At 40.2% G+C, this 16,487-nt stretch overlaps 1 protein-coding gene across 8 annotated transcripts in view; it reads left to right on the top strand.

The window, feature by feature from the left end:
* CFAP54 (cilia and flagella associated protein 54) overlaps positions 1 to 16,487 on the top strand; it is a 298,472-nt gene that overhangs the window by 50,917 nt on the left and 231,068 nt on the right. For all 8 annotated transcript variants that reach the window (XM_070454137.1, XM_070454138.1, XM_070454135.1 and 5 more), the window contains 4 exons: positions 1,523 to 1,651; positions 1,986 to 2,112; positions 8,693 to 8,779; positions 8,871 to 8,992. In XM_070454137.1, the coding sequence (XP_070310238.1) occupies positions 1,523 to 1,651; positions 1,986 to 2,112; positions 8,693 to 8,779; positions 8,871 to 8,992 (465 nt within the window). The remainder of the gene's footprint in view (positions 1 to 1,522; positions 1,652 to 1,985; positions 2,113 to 8,692; positions 8,780 to 8,870; positions 8,993 to 16,487) is intronic.

Genomic DNA, 16,487 nt, shown 5'->3' with positions numbered 1-16,487 from the left:
TTGAGTTGCTCAGGAAACTCTCGGAGCCTGTGATTCCTTTCTTTTATAATTAAACAATTTTATTGAAGTATAGTTGATTTATAATGTTAATTTCTTCTGTACAGCAAAGTGATTCATTATGCATCTATATTCTTTTCCATTATGTTTTATCAGGAGGTACTGAGTATAGTGCCCTGTGCTGTATGGTAGGACCTTGTTTATGAATGTGTGATTCTTGAATGGAGATATCTAGCTATATATATATGTTGAATGGATGTGTGTAATCAAATTATGTATATTCCAGAATGCAGGGATGTTTGAACACTAGAAATTCCATAATGCAATACACCACATTTGCAGATGACAAGGAAAAAATATGACCACATCATCAGAAAGAGATGCAACAAAAGCATTTGACAAAATTCAACAACCACGTTTTAAAAAATAACTCTTAACAAGTTAGGAATAGAAGAGAACTTTTGTATCCCATAAAGGGCATCAGCCAAGACCTTTAATGACCATTACACCTATGGTAAAAGATTAAAAGTAATCCCTTTATCTTGATGTAAAAACTTAGATGTCTGTCATTCTTCTAATCAACATGCCTCAGGGGTCTTAGCTGTGTGAAAAAAGAGAAGCATAAGAAAAGGTAGACCTGTAAAGAAGTCTCAGACTAGGATAATAACATTGCACACTTTTAGTAATAGCAGTCTAAATGTCCACTGGGGAAGAGTGAATAAGTGAATTGTGATGCAGTCCTCAGCATAATACCATTTCATCCTGGCCGTAGAAGGCGAATCAGCTGCAGTGGCCTTGAACTAGAGTCAGCTGGTATCATTGCTATCCCACTTCCGTAATCAGCTTCACACTAGAGCAAGAAAGACCTGGAGCTACATTTCCCACCATCTCATTTCCATATGGTTAGTCTTTCAATTAGGGGTATTTGAATGAATTTGTTATACACAAGGGAAGAAAGAGTTCTTATACTGCAGAGGAGGATGCAAGAAGATCATTGATCAGCCTTGTTGAGCAAGCCCTTGCCGTTCATTTGTTTCAGTGTGGTAGACACTTGAGATTGTCACCTGGCTCCTGGATTCTTAGCTTGCTGCATGCAGTTAAGTCATCCCTGGCAGCTCTCTTGATCTTTGCTCCCCCAGGGCTTCCAGCAGTGATGGACACTTCTAGGTCTGTCCATTAAATCCCTTTCTGCTTGGAATACTTAGAGTTGCTCTGTGTTCTTAACCAGACCCTGCCAGACACCCTGAGTTGCAGGAGAAGGTTTCAGTGACATATGGTTGAGTGAAAAAAATGAACTGCAGAATTTTACAAGGGAATCAAAAACATGCAAAGCTATATTGCATCTTGTTAGTGGACACATACATATGTAGTAGACATTTAAAAACATGCGAAAGAATGAAAACCAAATTCAAGGACAGTGTCTTCCTTGGGGTAGGGGTTTTGAATTACTGTTAAGTTTGGAAGTGCTGTATATGATTTTTCCCTTAAATCTGAATTTTCTGTTTTGTTTATAAAATTACTTTAGAAAAAACCTGAGGAACAGCTATTTTTGGCCTATGAACTTCTTGACAAAGCCATTGGTAGCATCAATTTGAGCTGCACTTTAACCGCTTTGCCGAATGGATCATCAGTGGTTGACCATTGCTATGCCACGGTGAGCATGAGAAACGTACATTAGTCGTGTTTCCTTAACTAGGAAGCATGGGTAACCAGAGAGTGGTCTATGGGGGCCCCCTCAGACTGGAAATGTGCTCCTCTTCTCTCAGAGGAGACCGAGGAGGGTGTGGAGTCTGAACCTGTCACTGAAAGGCCTCTGGGGAATGTGGAGAGTGATGAATTATTGTGCAAGCCAGATTTTAAAGGGTTAAGAAGTGAGCATACTTACAGGCTAAGAATAAAATGATAACCTGAATGACAGTAGGATAGAGCTATTTTTGTATGTTTCGATAACTGTATTCCTTTTTAATTTTGCTTCAATTCTACCAAAGCACACCCACTGTATAGATGGAGACATGTGCAAACCAGTCACACCGAATAATTTCATAATGGACTTGCATCTTGAGCTAATTCAAGCCCAGCACCGAATATCTGTTATGCTTCTTGACCAGTTGCAAGGTTAGTAGTCATCAAAGCAGATAACTTGTTCTGAATCCATTTTAAGACATGTTCAAGAATGTGTGAAGAATGTTCTTGTTGACTGGGTATTTTTCAGATAAACTTTGTTGCTTTGTTTTTTCTTACTTCCCTGATTAATATCCATAGATATTTTTCACTATTTCTTTACACCTTGGTTAGCAAATCTGTAAACTTCTGAAAAATTAAATTGTTTGAGTTATAGTAAATTACTGGTATTTTATTTTTAAAAAATTTTTTAATTAAAAAAATTTTTTAAACTTATTTATTTATTCATTTTAACTTTACAGTGTTGTATTGGTTTTGACATACATTGACTTGAATCCTCCATGGGTGTACACGTGTTCCCCATCCTGAAGCCCCCTCCTGCCTCCCTCCCCACCTCGTCCCTCTGGGCTATCCCAGTGCACCAGCCCCGAGCACCCTCTCTCATGCATTGAGTCTAGACTGGCGACTCGTTTCACATATGATAATATACATGTTTCAGTGCTATTCAATTAAGCAAACATTTACTGAAGTGAATATCAAGATCTGGGAGCTGTTTTCAGGCTTGGTCTAAAAGAGACACAGCCTTTAATTTTGAGCTCTAGATAAGTAAGCCAACTATAACAGTCAAGGCTCTTAAATGCAGTGGAAGTGGACTCGGAGTGTTTGCTCTTGGCACACAGAAGAGTGTAACTGACAAGAAGGTCAGGGATGGCTTCCCGAAAGAGATGAGAGCTGACCAGAAAGCTAGCAGATGTCTTTATGAAGAACACTGAAAAGGAGGCAGTCATTTTGAATGGAGAAAGCAACTTTTAGCAACGTGGGAGCAATTATATGAAGTATAGAAACTGCTGGAATTCTCTTACGGCTGCAGTAAAGAGCGCATGTGGGAGACTGACACAGCTAAGCCTAGAGGTGGATTACAGAGCTTGAAGGGTTAAAGGGTTTATGTAATGTCCTGAAACTACTGAGCTGGCCTGAACTGAACTGCATTGAAAAATTTAGAAAGGTATCTCTGACAGCAGTGTCAGAGGCTGGATGAGTTGGATTATGTTGCATCATATGCACGGTTTGTTGTTCAGTCGCTCAGTCATGTCCAACTCTGTGCGACCCCATGGACCCCAGCACGCCAGGCTTCCCTGTCCTTCACCATCGCCCGGAGCTTGCTCAAACTCATGTCCATTGAGTCGGTGATGCCATTCAACCGTCTTGTCCTCTGTTGTCCCCTTCTCCTCCTGCCTTCATTCTTTCCCAGCATCAAAGTCTTTTCTAATGAGTCAGCTCTTCGCATCAGGTGCTCAAAGTATTGGAGCTTCAGCTTCAGCATCAGTCCTTCCAGTGAATATTCTGGATTGATTTCCTTTAGGATTGACTGGTTTGAAAATAGATTTAGTCAAATGCTGGTTAATTAAATAATATTTGAGTGCAGATTTTTTTCTCCTCAGCTTTATTATTATTGACAATTATATTTTGTAAGTTCAAGGTGTACAATGTGTAGATCTGCTACACTAATACATTGTAAAATGATCATTGTTATAGCATTAGCTAATAACTCCAGCATATTACATAGTCACCATTTCTTTTTTTGTGGTGAGAATATTTAAGATTTACTCACTTAGCAACTTGTAAATATACACTCCAGTATTATTAGCTATGATCCATGGTATATATTAGCTCCCCAGAGTTTATTCTTCTTATGATTGGTAGTTTGTACCCTTTCACCAATATCTGTTTCTCCACTCCCTCAGCCCCTGGTAACCTCCACTCTACACTGTGTTTCTATGAGTTTGGCTTTTTTAGATTCCTTGTATAAGTGATACCATCCAATATTTGTCTTTCTCTGTATGATTATTTCACCTAGCATGATGCCCTCAAATTTTATCCATGTTATTGCAAATTGCAGGGTTTCTTTCTTTCTCATGAATGAATAATATTCCATTGTTCATGTGATATATATCTATGTCTATCTACCTCTATATGTACATCACATCTTCTTTCTACATTCACCCATTGACGGACACTTAGGTCATTGCAATATCTTTGTTGCCATATCTTAGCTATTGTGAATAATGTTGCATTGAAAATGGGACCATAGATATCTCTGAAATCTTATTTTCATTTCCTTTGTGGATATATCCAGAAGTACATTTCTGGATCCTATAGTAGTTCTATTTTTAATTTTTGGAGATCTCCATAATGTTTTCTATAGTGGCTTAACCAATTTACACCCCCACCAATAGTGCACAGTGGTTCCCTTTTATCCACATCTTCACCAGTGTTTGTTATCTCTTGTCTTCTTGATGATCAGTTCAGTTTAGTTGCTCAGTTGTGTCCAACTCTTTGCAGCCCCATGGACTGCAGCACGCCAGGCTTCCCTGTCCATCACCAACTCCTGGAGCTTACTCAGACTCATGTCCATTGAGTCAATGATGCCATCCAACCAGCTTATCCTCATCATCCCCTTCTCTTCCCATCTTCAATCTTTCCCATCATCAGGGTCTTTTCTAATGAGTCAGTTCTTTGCATCAGGTAGCCAAACTATTGGCACTTTAGCTTCGGCATCAGTCCTTCCAATGAATATTCAGGACTGGTTTCCTGTAGGATTGGCTAGTTTGATATCATCATTCTAGTTGATAGCCATTCTAATAGGCATGAGGTAATGTCTCCTTGTGGTTTTGATTTGCATTTTCCTGATGATTAGTAATGTTGAGCATCTTTTCATGTACTAGAGAGCTATTTGTATATTTTCTTTAGAAAAATGTCATTTAGTTATTCTGCCCATTAAAATCAGAGTTTTATTATTAAATTATGAGAGTTCTTTATGTATTTTGGAGATATGTGCATACATATATTTACATGGAATTAGTTATGATTTCTTTGCAGTATCTGGATCTGCTTGATATTTTTCTCTGCCTTATTGAACTGCCACTCTGGCACGGATGATCTTTTTTCCTCCTGTCACCCTTTACTGTCTATGCTGCTGTCTGACTAATGTTGCCTAATGACTGCTTTTGTCATTCTTATTCAAGGACTTTACAATGGGCGTCTGTTGATGATTGTGCTATAAAGTGTGACTCCTGTATTGGGCATTCACATTTTTCTTGCAGTCTCATCTTTCTTATCTCCAATGATTATAATCATGAGAGCTATCACTTAATTAGCATTTATAATACTCTAGGTGCTGAGAGAATGGTGCAATATTTTCTGTTTTCCATGCAGGTAAATTTCCTTATCCTTTGCCATTAACGACTTTATATTTTTTAATGGTGTCTGTTGATATCTTTTTATCAGGCAGTCATCATCCCATGGTGGCTCATGTGCATTAGCACAAATAATTAAACCTCAATAAAAGGGGTTTATTATAAGGTTGTTACAGGTACCCTATTGCCAGGTCTTTTGAGAACCAGACCTATAAAATCAAGAATGTTTATTGATATATTTTTTACCTCCCTGGGTCAGCATACCTTCATCTTCTTTTCCCTCATCCTGCTACCTATTTCCTGGACCACCATGATGGTCAGTCTCAGCTACACACCAGGATCTCTCACTGCTCATAACCAGCTGGCAGTAATTTGTGTGTTAGTTGAAAATTTTGAGAGAGGCTCTGATTTTATCAGCCGCAGATAGAGCAAAGTGGAGATCTTCATGTGGTACCCAGAATTCTTGCAGGGACCATGGATGGAGCAATTTTGAAAAGCTTTAGAGGAAGGAAAGTGACCAAAAGTAGGTTGGATCCTATTTATCAACCTTCAAGATGATTTTATTTAAGGTGAAATAGAAAATCAAATATTTTTATAACTTGAAAATTCTTCATGTTCTCATACTGTGGCTAATAAAAGAATTTAATGATAAAACTCTACTAGATTTGTTTGAATTTTTATCTATTAGTGAAAAAAGATGACCTGATAGAGGACTTGATTTAGGTCATACCTGAATGGTCTAGTGGTTTTCCCTACTTTCTTCAATTTAAGTCTGAATTTGGCAATAAGGAGTTCGTGATCTGAGCCACAGTCAGCTCCTGGTCTTGTTTTTGCTGACTGTATAGAGCTTCTCCACCTTTGGCTGCAAAGAATATAATCAGTCTGATTTCAGTGTTGACCATCTGGTGATGTCCATGTGTAGAGTTTTCTCTTGTGTTGTTGGAAGAAGGTGTTTGCTATGACCAGTTCTCTTGGCAAAACTCTATTAGCCTTTGCCCTGCTTCATTCTGTACTCCAAGGCCAAATTTGCCTGTTACTCCAGGTGTTTCTTGACTTCCTACTTTTGCATTCCAGTCCCCTATAATGTAAAGGACATCTTTTCTGGGTGTTAGTTCTTAAAGGTCTTGAGGTCTTTGTAGAACCAATCAACTTCAGCTTCTTCAGCATTACTGGTCAGGGCATAGACTTGGATTACCATGACAGTGAATGGTTTGCATTGGAAATGAACAGAGATCATTCTGTCGTTTTTGAGATTGCAGCCAAGTACTGCATTTCGGACTCTTTTGTTGAGTCCATTTCTTCTAAGGGATTCTTGCCCACCATAGTAGATATAATGGTCATCTGAGTTAAATTCACCCATTCCAGTCCATTTTAGTTTGCTGATTCCTAAAATGTCGACATTCACTCTTGCCATCTCCTGTTTGACCACTTCCAATTTGCTTTGATTCATGGACCTAACATTCCAGGTTACTATGAAATCTTGCTGTTTACAGCCTCATTCTTTACTTCCATCACCAGTCACATCCACAACTGGGTGCTGTTTTTGCTTTGGCTCTGTCTCTTCATTCTTTCTGGAGTTATTTCTACACTGATCTCCAGTAGCATATTGGGCACCTACTGACCTGGGGAGTTCCTCTTTCAGTGTCCTATCTTTCTGCCTTTTCATACTGTTCATGGTGTTCTCAAGGCAAGAATACTGAAGTGGTTTGCCATTACCTTCTCCAGTGGACCACGTTTTGTCAGAACTCTCCACCATGACCCGTCTGTCTTGGGTGGCCCTAGATAGCATGTAAAGCGTGAACTTCCAGATTTTCATGCTGGTTTTAGAAAAGGCAGAGGAACCAGAGATCAAATTGCCAACATCCTCTGGATCATCAAAAAAGCAAGAGAGTTCCAGAAAAACATCTATTTCTGATTTATTGACTATGCCAAAGCCTTTGACTATGTGGATGACAACAAACTGTGGAAAATTCTGAAAGCGATGGGAATACCAGACCACCTGACCTGCCTCTTGAGAAATCTGTATGCAGGTCAGGAAGCAACAGTTATAACTGGACATAGAACAACAGAGCGGTTCCAAATAGGAAAAGGAGTATGTCAAGGCTGTATATTGTCACCCTGCTTATTTAACTTAGATGCAGAGTACATCATGGGAAATGCTGGGCTGAATGAAGCACAAGCTGGAATCAAGATTGCCGGGAGAAATATCAATAACCTCAGATATGCAGGTAACACCACACTTATGACAGAAAGTGAAGAAGAACTAAAGAGCTTCTTGATGAAAATGAAAGAGGAGGTTGGATGCATGAGACAAGTGCTCGGACCTGGTGCACTGGGAAGAGCCAAAGGGATCGGGTCGAGAGGGAGGTGGGAGGAGGGATCAGGATGGGGAATACATGTAAATCCATGGCTAATTCATGTCAATGTATGACAAAAACCACTACAATATTGTAAAGTAATTAGCCTCCAACTAATAAAAATAAATGAAAAAAAAGTCACATCACGATCCACAAAAAAAAAAAACAAAAAGAAAGTGAAAGAGGAGAGTGAAAAAGTTGGCTTAAAACTCAACATTCAGAAAACTAAGATCATGGCATCTGGCCCCATCACTTCATGGCAAACAGATGTGGAAACAGTAGAAACAGCAGCTGACTTTATTTTTTTGACCTCCAAAATCACTCCAGATGGTGACTGCAGCTATGAAATTAGAAGACGCTTACTCCCTGGAAGAAAAGTTATGACCCTAACCTAGACAGCATATTAAAAAGCAGAGACATTACTTTGCCAACAAAGGTCTGTCTAGTCAAGGCTATTGTTTTTCCAGTAGTCGTGTATGGATGTGAGAGTTGGACTATAAGGAAAGCTGAGCACCGAAGAATTGATGCTTTTGAACTGTGGTGTTGGAGAAGACTCTTGAGAATTCCTTGAACTGCAAGGAGATTCATCCAGTCCATCCTAAAGGAAATCAGTCCTGAATATTCACTGGAAGGACTGATGTTGAAGCTGAAACTCCAGTACTTTGGCCACTGATGCAAAGAGCTGACTCATTTGAAAAGACCCTGATGCTGGGAAAGATTGAAGGTGGGAGGAGAAGGGGATGACAGAGGATGAGGTGGTTGGATGGCATCACCGACTCAACGGACTTGAGTTTGAGTAAACTCTGAGAGTTGGTGATAGACAGGGAGTCCTGGCGTGCTGCAGTCCATGGGGTTGATAAAGAGTCGGACATGACTGAGCAACTGACCTGAACTGAACTGAATGATAGAGGAAGCAATAATTCACAAATAGAGAGTTACTCTTTGGTGCTTAGAAGTATTTCCTTTCTTGAATGTAAAGCTAACTGTAATGACCGTCTTCTTCTTCTCTTTCTTTTTCAGTTTTGCAGATTCCAACTGTGAGCAAAAGTACATCTACCAAAGGTACAGAGACACTAAAAAAAACTGCAAGCCCTGATTGTTTTACAGGTAATTAAAATTAGGAGAAAATGCCTTTCCAAATTTCTTCAAGATAGTTTTTATATTGCCCTTTTGGTAAAATAGTTGTCTGCTTTTACAGAATTAAGTGTAATGAATAAAATAAGGAAGAATAAGCTATCTAAAGCAATTTATTTGATGCAGAAAACTCTTCTAATGTTTGAGAACGATGCAACCTGTTCTTCTCTACAGAACTACTTGACGGTAATATTGTACCATTCCTTACTTTAGCCCAGACTTGAAACCCCTGTTAAAAATGAATGATTTATTGCTCCTTTTTCAAAATAATGTGTTGCCCTTAACATTAGATTATGAACTTTCAGATTTGCTGTGTTTAGTCCTCTCTGTGTGAAGTGAAATAGTTCTAAGCAGGAAAATTAATGTATATCTCCTGCCTTGAACTGTCTTGAGAAAGAAATTCTTCCTCTGCAGGGGGTATCTTACATAGGGAACCAAATAAAATCAGAAGGGTTCAAAATGAGGTAAACTGTAGCATGTAAGTGACACTGTGCAAGCATAAGTGTATTCCTTACTATGGAACTGAAATACTTAACGTCCTTAGGCTACGGCACCTTTCCTAAGATGGAGATTGATGATTTGTGGACCAGTTGCCTTGCTGTTGTCTCTCTGTGACCTGGAAATTGTTCTGTCTTCTTACTAATTCATTATGTTGATTTTAGAGTTTAAATTCCTGAGGGGAATCACATTTCTGTTTTATTTTGTCCCTATGCATCACAAAGCTTTGGTTGTGTAGGCTGAATGAATGGCACATGGTAAATTAGAGACTGCCAGTAGCTTGACTGACACAGGATAGAAGAGTGTAGGTCAAAGCTAGGGGAGGATACAGAGTTGAAGAGTCTGACATACAGAGGGGGTCCTATAATAGGAGAGGGAAAGGAGATGGGACTGAAAGCACATACAAAGCGATTCCTCTCCAATGGAGGGTGGACTGCAGAGCAGGCACCTCATCCCTCTGGTGTAGAAGGCAAGGAGCCACAGACAGATGTAGATTTCAGTAAGTCTCTTGTGGAGGCAGAGAGTTGAGTGGTTACTTTCTTATCTGAATCATCTGTTAAAGTAGGAGGCAAGGCGATCTGCCAACCATGGAGTGTGGGGCTGGGTAGATGGACTGAGGAGAGAGAAGGTGATGGGAGAGTGGAGAGGAATGGATGAAGGCGCTAACTCTAAGATAAAGGACTGGCCAGCATCCTGAAGTTCTAGCTGAGGTTGAAGTCCATGGATTTCCAGAAGGCCCCATCTGAATGGTATGATATTATCCTGGTGTGGTATTCTTAGTAGCTGTGACAGTAGAATTCTTGTGACAATAGAGATCTGTATCAGATTGGATTTTTTAAAAAGTATGAAAGTATAGGTTAAAAGTTCACAATGAGAAATGGGTGCAGATGGAATAGGGAAGGCAGTAACACCCACCAAGGCTTTTAAAGACTTGGTAAACTATGGAGATATCAAGAGATCAGGCTTCTCTATGAGGTCGGGGGCCATAAAATCAGAATTTGAGAGAGCTAGAAGGATAGGTGTTTGAAGTCAGAAAGTAGAATATTGGAATTTCAGATTTCTGGCATGTAGGGTTTCCTGATCATGAGTCTGTCACTTCATTTATCCAACAAATGGTTTTGAGGGCCTGTGATCCATTGAGCAAATGTTTCAAAGCAAGTTGACAATGTGCCTGGTATTATATGCTGAGTATAGGGGATAAAAACAAAGATCCTTTTTTTATTCAACTGATACTGATGGATTGCCTACTCTTTGTGGTTTCTGCCTTCAAGATAAATCCAGTCTATGGGAAAATAGACATGTAAGCAAGTGATTATGAGTCATTGTCATAAGTGCTTTAATTGCAAGAGTGCCAGGGAAATTCAGGAAGAGAATACCTCACCCCGCAGTGGAGAATGTTTGAGGAAACATTCAGAAAAGATGACACAAAGTTGAATACTGAAAGACAGGCAAGAGTTGCCAGAGACAGAGAAAGAGAAAGGTGGAAAGGACATGCAAGGCAGAGAAAACAACTTGTGCAAAGGTCCTGAGGTGGGAAGGGTCACAGAATGCTTGTAGTCCTGTAGGCCCTTCAGTGTGACAGAAGCTGAGACGCAATGGCAAAGAGGAGGGGGTTGTTTGGAAAGGATGGTAAAAGGTGAGGCCAGAGAGAAAGTAGAGTCTGGTTCAAAAGAAATCTAAGGGTTCTGGATGGATGCTGCCAGCATTCAAGGGGAGGAAGTCTGTCCTGGTCCTATTCCGGGAGAGCCTTGATACATTAGAATCTCCAGTATTTGAATGAAGGAATTTGAGATGGTGTTGGGCAGTCTCAGCTGACCAGGCCAAGCGGTATCTGATCTCTGTTGGAAGACTCCTGGGGTGCGTTCAGGATCCCATTTCTTAGCAGATGCTTCTACAACCAATCTTTATTAGCCAGTGTTTGGAGGACATTGGTACTGCAGTCCTATTTCGATGGCAAGTAAAGCTTATCTTTTAGAAACTATTTCTCTCAGGACTCATCTCATGGCCTCTTAGAGTTCAGAGAGAGTAATCCTCCAGGATTTTCTCTTTTGTTTTATTATGACACAGTTTTGTCTTTATGCTATCACAATATACCCATTCCCCTGTTATGTCTCTATCTTCCCACTCTCGTGACTGGAAGCACACTGGAGACGTGGGAAAGCTGAAATGTTCATTTTCTTCTCCGTGTGTATCTTTTCTATTTCTTAAATGAAACTATTTTAACTTAAGAAAAATTATAATATCCTCTTAAACTCATGAGAAGCATTTAGAGGCTCCACTTTTTTTTTATGAGGGGCCCTCCATAAGGATTGTCACCAGCTGGGAAATGTTGAATATTTTTTTAGAAGTCCTGAAATTGTCCATGGCCATTTCTGCTCCTCCATGGAAATTTTTTTATCCTAGTGTTAAAAAGCTTAATGATTAGTCCTCAGGGTACTCTCATAAACGATGATGTTATGGATCAAATAATTGCCAAAATTTCTTTCCTTAAAGAAGACAAATAAATTTATTTCCCTTGGCAATCATTTTTTTTTCCAGCTACATTACAGCATACTTTACATTATCATCATCTGGTAATAGAATTATCCCCAAACCAGTATCTGATGTGTCACCTGATACCATAAAAAAGATTTGGAAAGCCTGGGTCTTTGCAGAACTCCTCAATAATTCATACCGTGTTTCAGTTTTTCAGAAGTTTCCTGACCTTGTAGAGATGAATACTCTCATCAGGTGTCTGTTTTATTCTAAGTCCATTAAAGGTGGACCAGCTTGTTGCCACAGATAAGGGACCAACTTTTGATAAGAACCTGTTAGCCTTCCAGATGAGATGGTTGGCTTATTTTTTTTATTGTGGGGATTTATTTTTCTCATTTTACTCTCTTGGTTATTTGACTTCTGGAAGTCCTTGCTGGCATTTTACACACTATACCTCTGATTTATTTTAATGGCTTGCACCTAGAACCAGCCTGAGATGTCCCTGATCTTCTGCTGATCAAGTAGAGGAATCAGCATATGGCTTATGATCTTCACTCTTAGTTCACTTCAGAGTCCAGTAGTCCAACATTGAGCATCTTTACAGTGCAGTTTCTCACTGGGCAGAGGCAGGAATACTCTTCAATACAAGTGCTAAGGGTACCAGGGCAGATTATATACTGCTGTTTTCTGTCGAGCATCCACTTTCCTTTCCAAATGCCACCTTTGAAGGAATTTCTTTTTCCCCACTAGATGTAACCAGGTGGGACTTTTCAGGGCCAGTCTTCTCAGCCAGCCAAGAGGATGACTGGTGAGGCAAGCTAGGCCGATAGGTTGTTCCCTCTTTGGAATCTGAATCTTGAGCAAAACTAGACAAAAACTAGTTGGCATTCAGGACTTTCCAGTTGTCTCAATGGGAAAGATTCCTCCTGCCAGTGGAGGAGGGGTTCAATCTGTGGGCCGGGAAGATTCCCTGGAGGAGGAAATGGCAACCCACACCAGTATTCTTTTTTTTTTTTTTCTTCCATTTATTTTTATTTGTTGGAGGCTAATTACTTTACAACATTGCAGTGGTTTTTGTCATACATTGAAATGAATTAGCCATGGATTTACATGTATTCCCCATCCCGGTCCCCCCTCCCACCTCCCTCTCCACCCCATCCCTCTGGGTCTTCCCAGTGCACCAGTTCTGAGCACTTGTCTCATGCATCCAACCTGGGCTGGTTATCTGTTTCACCCTAGATATACATGTTTCGATGCTGTTCTCTTGAAACATCCCACCCTCGCCTTCTCCCACAGAGTCCACAAGTCTGTTCTATACATCTGAGTCTCTTTTTCTTTTTTTGCATATAAGGTTATCGTTACCATCTTTCTAAATTCCATATATATGTGTTAGTATACTGTAATGGTCTTTATCTTTCTGGCTTACTTCGCTCTGTATAATGGGTTCCAGTTTCACCCATCTCATTAGAACTGATTCAAATGAATTCTTTTTGATGGCTGAGTAATATTCCATGGTGTATATGTACCACAGCTTCCTCATCCATTCGCCTGCTGATGGGCATCTAGGTTGCTTCCATGATCTGGCTATTATAAACAGTGCTGCGATGAACATTGGGGTGCACGTGTCTCTTTCGGATCTGGTTTCCTCAGTGTGTATGCCTAGAAGTGGTATTGCTGGGTCATATGGCAGATCTATTTCCAGCTTTTTAAGGAATCTCCACACTGTTTTCCATAGTGGCTGTACTAATTTGCATTCCCACCAACAGTGTAAGAGGGTTGCCTTTTCTCCATACCCTCTCCAGCATTTATTGCTTGTAGACTTTTGGATAGCAGCCATCCTGACTGGTGTATAATGGTACCTCATTGTGGTTTTGATTTGCATTTCTCTGATAATGAGCCACACCAGTATTCTTGCCTGGAAGATTCCATGGACAGAGGAGCCTGGTGGGCAGTCCATGAGGTTGCAAGGAGTCAGACATAACTGAGCATACACACACACACACACACACACACACACACACACACACACACACACACACAGAGTTGGCATTCATTCATTCTGATACCTCTGTCCTGATCAGATTCTTTTAGTTGTATTCTGAGGACCCTCTTGCCTCTGGTCTTGCTGTGGTCAAAGTCTCATTTTCCTGTTACTTCTGTTACCAAAGAACCCTAACTGATGCATCTAGTGATTGCCTTGTTCTGTTTGTTGAAACTTAAATCAGTAATTGACTGTTCCAAAATTCAGTTATAGTGCTTCAACTCTAAGCAAAGAGAGCATTATGGATTAGTAGATTATTTTTTATAATCAACACAAAATCTAATCTTATGGCCCTAATTTGGAACCATAACTAATGAAGACGCCCAGCCACTAGAAGTTCTAATCACTCCTGGCTTTAATATTTCCTGGATTTACAACTCAGGGCTTCCCAGGTGGCACAGTGGTAAAGAATCTGCCTGCCAGTGGAGGTGATACAAGAGACTTGGGTTTGATCCCTGGGTTGGAAGATCCCCTGGAGGAGGAAATAGCAACCTGCTCCAGTATTCTTGCCTGGAGAATCCCATGGACAGAGGAGCCTGGAGGGCTGTAACCCATGGGGTCGCAGAGTCAGACATGACTGGGGGACTGAACACAGTGTGGAACTCCTGAATCCTGTTGTATTAACTATGTTACCAACTGAAATGATTTCCCCTATTCTGTAGCATTTTAGTCAAATCAATCCTGTTTGCTGTTTTGAGGAAGAGTATATGTAAGCCAATTTATTTCAGAGGTCTCAGTTCTTTTAAATTGTTCCATCTTCCTCATGAAGAGTTAACGCCTTTTTGATTCTGACCCCCCTCTTATGAGGTCGTATTTTGACCCCAAGTCTTCAAAAGAAGACTTCACTCTTTTAGCATATTTACATTTTAGGGTGTTTTTCTTTTAAATATTTTGAGGTTATTGCAGAGAAAACATCACCTAGGTTGCCTTTTCATGCTTCTTTTAAACTTTACTTTGTATTAAGACAAGAAATCACAGTGGTTAGACGTAGAAGGATCTTGATTAGAGCTGTGGTTCTGCTGCTGACTAGCTATATGATCAAGGTCAAGTTTCTTATGCTCTCTTAAGTTTTAATTTCATTTGTAAAATGGATGATCTTGGGGAAGATTTAATGAAATGCCTGTAAAATGCTTAACATTTGGCACAGAGTAAGCAGTCAATAAGGGCTTCCCTGGTGGTTCAGATGGTAAACAATCTGCCTGCAATGTGGGAGACCTGGGTTTGATCTCTGGGTTGGCAAGACCCCCTGAAGGAGGGCACAGGAACCCACTGCAGTATTCGTGCCTGGAAAACCCCCATGGATTGAAGAGCCTGGTGGGCTACAGTCCACAAAGAGCGACTGAGCACAGTGTATGCAGTCGGTAAATGTTAGCCGTCATCATTACTACTACTTGTGTTCTCTGCCACTTTAAGCGCTCTGGGATGTTCTGTTTTGTCATATCAGGATAACTTTTGGTGCTTTCAATAGATTTTTCTTTATCAAACTACACATTTCTGTCTTTTCTCTTAGATCTTGTAAGTTGTATATTTTATTCTCAGCAATATTCTTTGTTAGGATTCTTGGATAGGACTTAACCTACTTTTCCTCTCCTTCTGAAATGTACATAATATTGTTGAGAACCCAGAATATACTTTGAGAGATCTACTAGATGAATAATAAATATGGCCCTTTATCTTTCCAGTCTTATGATTGTCATCATGCCCTTCAAAGTTGCATTACATCTTTCCATAAGTGTTCTGCTGCACTGTGGATGTTAAGGCATTTTCAGATATATTTAACATCAATCTGTCCGTATAAGCATTGCATACATGCTGCGTGCATACTAAATTGCTTCTGTCATATCTGACTGTCTGTGACCCTATGGACTGTAGCCCGCCTCTCCTCTGTCCATGGGATTTCCCAGGCAAGAATACTGGACTGGGTTGCCATGGCCTTCTCCAGGGGATCTTCTCGACCCAGGGATTGAACCCGTGTCTCCTCTGGCTCCTGCATTGCAGGCGGATTCTTTTTTTTTTTTTTCCATTTATTTTTATTAGTTGGAGGCGAATTACTTTACAACATTGCAGTGGTTTTTGTCATACATTGAAATGAATTAGCCATGGATTTACATGTATTCCCCATCCCGGTCCCCCCTCCCACCTCCCTCTCCACCCCATCCCTCTGGGTCTTCCCAGTGCACCAGGCCTGAGCGGATTCTTTACTGCTGATCAACCGGGGAAGCCCTTTTAAGTGTTGAGTAACTTATGAAAAGAAGTAGGTCACGTGTTCTCTAATGGGAACTATAGGGAGAGAGATTGCATTCAAATGATTGTACTTTGGACTTCAGTACTATTGTTTTGTGGCAATAAAACAGTATTTTTTTTTTAAATTATTTTTTGAAATTGAAGTGTTGCTGTACAATATCATGTAAGTAACAGGTGTACAATATAGTGATTTACAACTTTTAAAGGTTCTATTCCATTTATGTGCATGCTTAGTTGCTCAGTCATGTCCGACTCTTTGTGACCCTTTGGACTGTAGCCCTCTAGGCTCCTTTGTCCATGAGATTTTTCACGCAAGAATATTGGAATGGGTTGCTGTTTGCTTCTCCAGGGGATCTTCCCGACCCAAGGATCGAACCCATTTCTCCTGTATCTCCTGCATTGCAGGTGGATTCTTTATCTACT

Source organism: Odocoileus virginianus, chromosome 23 (genome assembly GCF_023699985.2).
Source record: "Odocoileus virginianus isolate 20LAN1187 ecotype Illinois chromosome 23, Ovbor_1.2, whole genome shotgun sequence".
NCBI classification, from domain to species: Eukaryota; Metazoa; Chordata; class Mammalia; order Artiodactyla; family Cervidae; genus Odocoileus; species Odocoileus virginianus.
This window is presented reverse-complemented; position numbering and strand designations above follow the sequence as displayed.